At 37.7% G+C, this 7,642-nt stretch overlaps 2 protein-coding genes and 1 long non-coding RNA gene across 3 annotated transcripts; 1 reads left to right on the top strand and 2 right to left on the bottom strand.

The window, feature by feature from the left end:
* Positions 1-3,274: 3,274 nt before the first annotated feature.
* Positions 3,275-4,252, top strand: LOC139837975 (protein FAR1-RELATED SEQUENCE 5-like). Its single transcript, XM_071827311.1, has one exon. The coding sequence runs from the start codon at positions 3,275-3,277 to the stop codon at positions 4,250-4,252; it is 978 nt and encodes a 325-aa protein (XP_071683412.1).
* A 955-nt stretch (positions 4,253-5,207) lies between these two features.
* Positions 5,208-5,858, bottom strand: LOC139837573 (uncharacterized). The gene is made up of 3 exons (XR_011754096.1): positions 5,760-5,858; positions 5,590-5,674; positions 5,208-5,385 (listed from the first exon to the last, which is right to left on the bottom strand). It is a non-coding gene; the product is annotated as an uncharacterized lncRNA (long non-coding RNA).
* Positions 5,859-5,922: 64 nt separating this feature from the next.
* On the bottom strand, positions 5,923-7,254 carry LOC139837974 (uncharacterized). Its single transcript, XM_071827310.1, has 5 exons — positions 7,150-7,254; positions 6,598-7,067; positions 6,351-6,510; positions 6,164-6,256; positions 5,923-6,066 (listed from the first exon to the last, which is right to left on the bottom strand). Exons 1-5 carry the CDS (start codon positions 7,252-7,254, stop codon positions 5,923-5,925), a joined length of 972 nt encoding a protein of 323 aa, XP_071683411.1.
* Positions 7,255-7,642: the final 388 nt, after the last annotated feature.

Here is a 7,642-nt window from a genome sequence, read left to right as displayed (position 1 = left end):
ACATAGGTAAAATTCACCAGGTTTCTTTTTCATTGGTTTTGGAATCTAAAGAGTCACAGACTAACCACTCAAACAGGTGGCACTAAATAAGTTCAAACACTAGGTACTCATCAAAAGTAATCGTAAATTCAAACTTGCACATTTGCTTCTGAATACTTTTCAAAAGTAGCAGTCTAACTTCTCAACCTTCCACGCTTGCTCTTCATACTCATGGACTTGAACACTTCATACTCGTGCAGAGCTGGAGAAGAAAAAAAGAGAGACATCAGAGAAGATGGATGAAACATGGGCACAACAGAACAAGGATGAAGAACAACCAATATTGTGGTTGAACAAGCTGCCTCCTGGAGTCAAGATACCACTAACCGCAGAACAGATGGCAAAAGTTGCAAAAATGGTAAAACTTACCGAAATCTACTCTACTTACAAGCACCTTCCCGTTATGATATAGTGCTAAACTTTGTGGTGTCGGGAAGTACTAAATCACCATACTAACAAATACTAGTAACACTGCATGGAGAAAACAGACTAACGAGTGTAGCAAGTACAGAACTACCAGTCTCGTGCTTACAATGATCAGGAAAAACTAACTATTCATATCAAGAAGTACTAGTAACATTTGCAAGGAAAAACAATTTCCATGCTGTCAAACAAAAGCAACAGTATTAGGATGCCTATGTTGTTCAAAGAGTACTAACCCATAGTATTAAGAAGCATTAGAAACAGTTCCAGGCAATAACAGCTTCCTCATGTCGACAGGTACACAAGTACTAGTACTATGCCTATAATATAACTTTATTGTGGTTTATTTTGTAATGTTATCATATATCTTTATTTAAAATGTACACAACATAAACTATATTTCTTTTGTTTTTGACATGCATGTACAAAATAATTTATATTCAATTTTTTTCAGGCAAGAATACACATGTGGAGGAATAAAAGGGAGAAAATGCAACAAAATAAACTTAAACAAGCTGAGTCACGATCTGAGTGCGATTGTGCTCACCTTAAACGATCTATAATATAAGTAAAGAATTAAGAATCTTACATAAACAGCTCGACAATGGAATTGGATAGAGAGATGAAGGAAAAAAAATTGCTAACCTCTGAGAAAATCAATCAGTATGCGCCCTCCTACGCTTGTTCAAGAGAGCATCCTTCCCTGCTTCCAAGCAACATCAAATCAAATCAATCGCAAAAGTTCACAACGAAGGTTGGTAAAATTAATTACTAGACATGGCACCAAAAATTCACTACTAGATTTTATTGAATCAATTTAACGAATATACTTAAAATTGATTATTTTTCTGAGATGGTAATATTATTGACTGTCAATCTTCTTACAGGATGCCAATGGCACCAATTTGAGACAAAAGCATCACGAAGAAACAGGAAAGCATAATTATGTGTCAGCAACAAGCAGCCAGAGCAGCTCAGCTGCACCAGCGGAAAAATACATGCAAAGAAAATCATCAAGTTATGAGGTAAGTAACAAATATTACACAAGCAAAGTACAAAATCAAAAACATTTTTAGGATAAATACTGACAATTATTTATCCATTTCTCAGGGTTTATTCAAAGAAATCGACGACGATGATATGTCTGACGACAACAACGACAACAACCACACACAAATCAAGCTAGTAGACAAGCCCGACACCTCCCAACAACAATCTCAACAAAACAAAGAAGACATCAAGAAGGCATGTAGATTACAGTTAATCAACAATTCTCGCAATGACCAGAAAAGTATCTGTGATTAAAAAATAGCCTGACAAAAATAATTTATATCCAATTTACAGGAGGTCTACAGCAACCAGGCAAGAATGAAACAACATACAAGACCAAGCAGCAGCTATGGTATACCAGACAAACAGAATGACAGGAAAACACACAAGCAACCAATACCAGAAAAAATTATCAAGGTACAATTCAAGAATTTATACAAGATAAATGATGATTATGCATTATGGAGAAACATCAGTAAACCAGGAATCTAACACAAAGTTTACTTGGTTTACTTATTTGCAGGAAATGAAGTTTGCCACGGCCAACACCAACTCCAGTGATAGCACAACAAGCAATGCAAAGGTAGTAACTACATGTATGTATTTATAATTACAAATTACATTTAAAATAATGCATTAAAAAAATTTGTATACCTTTAATTTACAGGAAACATATGAAGCATACACATGTACAGAAACATCGGGAAACAAAATCATCGATCAGCAGGTACGTACTTTTGATTTCAAAAACAGTACACACTTTGTTATATGTGGAAATAAACATTAAAATATCTAAACATCTGGAACACCATCTTACAAAAACTGATGAACAATATGAATGTTATGAATTCAGGAATACAGAGAAATGGGAAGTACAGACGAAGAAACAAGTGCCTCAAAGGAAACAAATCAAAAAGAAGCTTATTCATCATCGCAGAAACACAGCACAGGAGAATCAAACTCGCCCTCGGAGGAACAAGCTACCAAACAAGAAACAAAAGAAGAACTGAAGGATGATGATCCAGAAATAAATCCACATCCTCCAACAAAGATGGAAGAGGAAATGGACAAGATGTTCAGCACAGATGACTACCCAGCAGTTGAAGAGATTATCAGTGCAGCTACACCAAAGGAAGGTGCCCGTTTCAAAACAAGAGACGATGCATTCTACAGATACGCTCTGTATGCAAGAAAGGAAGGATTTGCAGTGAAGAAGTTTAGCAGCAAGAGATCAGGAAAAAACGGAGAAATTTACATGCAAACGTTTGCATGTAACAAGGAAGGATGCACAAACACAGATGCCGAACCATCGTCGCACAGGAGAACAAACATACTACTGAAGACTGGCTGTAAAGCACTGATAATTGTAAAACAATTTGATGGATACTGGTACATCAAGAAGGTTCACTTAGAACACAACCACCCATTTGGAACCAACAGACTATCTCATTAGGTTTGCACACTGTCACAAAAGGATGACTGATCTCGACAGGAGATTAATTCATCTACTACAGATGGGACGTCTGCCACCAAGGAAGATGATGTTAATCTTCCGGTCGATCAGAGGGAAATTCCGTGGAATACCCTTCGATGCTGTTGATCTAAGCAACATAAAGAGTCAACAACAACAAATAGAGAAGGACCATGACATCCAGAAGTGCAGGAACGCTTCAAGACACTCCAGAAAACAGTACCTGGTTTCTATCATGCCATGGAAATAGACAGCGAAAAAAGAGTTCGGAGCCTGTTTTGGATGGACGCAATGTGCGTAATGAACTACAAGCTGTTCGGTGACTACATATCTTTCGACACAACTTTCAGCACAAATAAGTATGGCTTACCATTTGTTCCTATAGTTGGGGTGAACAATCACGGCTCCACAGTACTGTTTGCCGTTGCTCTGCTAAAGGATCAAACAACAGATACATTTATATGGGTACTGGAAACATTTGTTCAGGCCATGGGTGGAAAAGAACCAAAGACAATAATAACAGACCAGGACAAGGCAATGAAGAAAGCAATAAAAACAGTTCTAAAGTCCACAACACACAGGAACTGCTACTACCACATCGTGACCAAGATGAGCCAGAAAGAGAGCACCTTCTTTGCAAAAAACACAGGACTGTCGGAAATGCTAATGTACATTGCAAAGAACGCATTCACACCAGCTGAGTTCGAAATGGGATGGAATAAAGTGATAGAGGATTACAATGCTAGCGGAGAAGAACACCTAAGCAAGTTATTCAGGATAAGACACAGGTGGGTACCAGCATACTTCATGGATAAATTTTTCCCATTCTCATCAAGCACAGGAAGGAGCGAGAGCACAAATAACATGTGGAAATGCTATAGCCAGCACACAGACACGATAACAATGTTCCTTGAACAATATGAGGTCATACAAGACAAGTGCTTATCTGCCCTGGACAAGAAGAAGCTCACATCAACACTGAAAACAGCAAAATTAGTAACAAGACATCCGTTTGAGAAGCAAGCTCTTGAACAATTCACAAATGACATATTCGAGAAGTTCCAGATTGAGATCACAAACAACACGGCATTCAAGGTAGATGGATCACTTGAACCTGGTCGCCACCTGCGGCTGAAAAGAATAGTGAAATTCTACAACCACATGGAATTCAAAAGGGAGTTGTTTGACGTCACATTTGACGATGAAAAAAAAACTTCATGTGTTCCTGCAAAAAGATGCAGAGGGATGGTATACATTGCTGCCATGTAATAAAAGCAATGGTTCACATGGAGATCAATGATTTGCCAGAGAGTTTTGTGATTAAAAGATGGAGAAAAGACATAGACATGGAACTCGCAACATTAGGAAATGTCGCAGATGCTTCTTGCGGAGACGAAACACTAAAGTTTGCCGGTGTGATGAGCCATATGGCAGAACTTTGCAACAAAGCGTGCCCAAATGACAAAGCATACAATGTCATGATTCGCTATGCGTGATATGGAAACAAAAGTGCTGGCAGCAATAAGAGAAGATGAAGGAGCTAAAAAACTTCACGACGAAGAAACAGGTAGCAACGAAACATTGCGTGACCCACCAATGTCCGACAGAAGAGGAACAAAAAGAGGGGACAGAATGATGCCAGGTTCAGAAAAAAGACAGAAAACTAGACAAATAAAATGCGGATACTGCAAGAAATCAGGTCACAACAAAACAGGATGTGGAGAACTGAAAGCAAAAATTGCAGCAGAGGCAGCACGACGACAAGACACAAGCGGCAGCGAAGCAGCAGCATCACGGAAAGATATACAAGCAATACAGCACAGAATCAATCAAGCAACGAGACACACAAATAACGATAGTAACACAACAGAGAGAACAACACAACCAGGAAACACTTACGGTATGTACTACCACAACGGAAGAATAAGATGCGACATGGAATATCTAGTATTTGGTACAAAAAACACATTAACAAGGTAAGTGTGCCCATGAAGTTTCTTTGTCAGTGATAAAAACCTACTGATGCAAATAATCTGCTTTTTCCTACAAATTAACATAAATTTAAAATATATTTATTTGCAGACGTCGACGATGAACAAAGGATATCAAAAGGAGAGCAACAAAAGTAGGAATCACTCAAGGAGGAAGCCACATGAATATTTAGAATATATGATACAGACAATGGAATGAATATGTAATGTTATTATGTACTTCATTTCCTTATTTTGTACAATCAAGTTCACTTCATTGACTTCACTGGACGAAAAAAGGATAACCATTGTAAAACAGTTCTTACTTTCGAATTCTTCAATCTGTTCGCGAACGAAACTTGCCAAATAATCAGGAGAATCATAAGTGAGCATCATTCCGGCGAAGAACTGTCGAAAACTTTCGATGTCAGCCTGAAAAACACGAAACAACACAATGGTTAATGATCTTCAACAAGAATGCACAAGCTCCAAACGAAAAAGTACACAACGACTAAACAAAAAGATGCACAAGTACTAAAAACAACCATTGACATGTACTATTTATACAGCGAACAAGTACTAAAAAACTGCCTTAAATACTATTGAATAAAACTATGTACACAACACATTACCTACCTTGAATACATCTGGGTAAAAATTAGCCTTGAATATCCAAATAAACCTCATTGCATAGATACCACAGTCACGCCTCGCGCTTGTCCTAATGGTCAAAAAGAAAGAAACAATTAAATCCAAACACAGTAAACAAAATAAAATCATAGTTCACATTAAGGAAAGATGATTACTCTGAACAAGAAGGGGTGCCGCAAACTTTTATCTTGAACGATGAGATATTTAATCTCTCGACACCATGAAGATAACTGTAAAGTTTCTTAAATGATTTGCACTGAAAGAATAAAAAATAAAAGTTATTGTTGTCATGTGTAAATAATTATTTAATTAGCTAGATTACAATGAAAACCATACAATTCTTTGAGTAGAAGCCATCTGAGCTTCAGTCAACTCCAGCGAGCTAGACACTCTAAATTTCCTGAAATGGAAGTCGACAAAGATAACCCACCAATGGCTGTAATCGCAACAAGTAATGTAGACCTGTTTGAAATTAAACAATCACACGAGAAATAAGAAAGCATCCACGATACTTGTAGTAGAAAAAATATAAGCGCCAAACAAAACATGACAAACATGCCTCTTCCCTATCCAAACTATAGTACTTCAGATCATGTTCAGCAAAGCTTGCAGCAAGATGAATAGGGTCAGCTTCATCCAAATCAAGAATATGCTGGAAAAAACAACAAGAAGATGTTTAAAAAACTAAATGCTAAAAACATTTAGTTAAAAAGTAAATAAATCTAAAACATATACACATGACGTACCGCCAAAGAGCTCGGAATAAATAAGAAATCAAGACCATCATCAACGCACTTAAGAAAAACATCCATAACAGAAGGATCCATGAAACCACCACCCTTCATAGCAAGGTAGAAACTATGCCAGCTGACAGACTTACCACCAACTTCAAGTATTTTCTCGGAACTGCAATTGTTAAAAACAACAAGAATAAACATCCGTATATACAAAAATAGATGAAAAATAGATGGAAAATTGAATTCCAATGGTTACCCTTCAATGTAATTCCTAGGAGCCTCAAGTACATCAGCAAACAACATTCTATGCAAAGCAGTTACAGGGACTTCCTCTTCCCCAGATAGCTCCTTAAGCTCAAGACAATCATCAGAATCGCCGTCTGCATAGGAATCATACTCCTGAGCCACAGAACTACCTCCAACAACATTTTCAGTTTCAGGCTCCTTTCCCTTGCATGTACATGGCCCCGAACGCTCAAGACAACAATCCTCAAGACAATAATCAGAATCAGTGTCTGCATTGCCATCACCCTTCTGTGCCACAGAACTACCTCCAACAACATTTTCAGTTTCAGGCTCCTTTCTCTTGCAAGCACATGGCTGCTTCTTCAACTCAATTGACAAAAGAGAAACCATATCACGCATCTGATCAGCAAGACCACGTCCCGTTCTTATCATCGACGAAATGAAGATAGTCTTCCACATTTCTTTCAGCTTAGAACGTAACTGTAAATAAAAAACACAATTAAGAATGCAATTTACAATAACACAATAATTAAAAATCAAAAGACATAATAAAAAACCTTACATCATTATGCATTTCACCAGGAAACATATCTGAGATGTGAAGATCGACTGCTTCACGAAGATGGTCAGGAATATCAGCACGAGAGTGAAAACCTGGATCTGCCATCTTTTCCAACCTGAACAAGCACTGGAGAACACTAAAATTAGTTCAGGTACAATGTGTGCAGCTTATCACTTTCGAAACTAGAAAAAACAGGACAACAAAAAAAGATTACAACAGAAACCACCTTTGTCGTCGCAATTGCATATCTTCACTACACGTCTAAAACGATACGCGCCTTTGGCGCAAATACATCGACAACCAAACAAACCAAAAGAAAGCAACATAATTTACACGCATGCACTGGCGAAGACGTGTAACAGAGCAGCACCTTTGCTGCCGCTAAACTCTACAACAAATAGGTGCACAAGTACAAGAGATATAGGTGCACAAGTACAAGAGATATAGGTGCACAAGTACAAGAGATATACGTGCACAAGTACAAGAGATATAG

The sequence above is a fragment of the Lolium perenne genome, chromosome 3, assembly GCF_019359855.2.
Source record: "Lolium perenne isolate Kyuss_39 chromosome 3, Kyuss_2.0, whole genome shotgun sequence".
NCBI lineage: Eukaryota > Viridiplantae > Streptophyta > Magnoliopsida > Poales > Poaceae > Lolium > Lolium perenne.
The sequence above is the reverse complement of the archived record's forward strand: the minus strand, read 5'-3'. Positions and strand labels throughout refer to the sequence as shown.

What these genes read in the sequence shown, in the direction of transcription:
- LOC139837975 (XM_071827311.1), top strand. Translation starts at nt 3,275, where the DNA reads ATGTGCGTAATGAACTACAAGCTGTTCGGTGACTACATATCTTTCGAC.
- LOC139837974 (XM_071827310.1), bottom strand. Translation starts at nt 7,254, where the DNA reads ATGGCAGATCCAGGTTTTCACTCTCGTGCTGATATTCCTGACCATCTT. An exon ending in CTGGTGAAATGCATAATGAT is followed by an intron (nt 7,068 to 7,149) that starts GTAAGGTTTTTT and finishes TTTTATTTACAG; the next exon opens with TTACGTTCTAAGCTGAAAGA. An exon ending in TTATTCCGAGCTCTTTGGCG is followed by an intron (nt 6,257 to 6,350) that starts GTACGTCATGTG and finishes TGTTTTTTCCAG; the next exon opens with CATATTCTTGATTTGGATGA.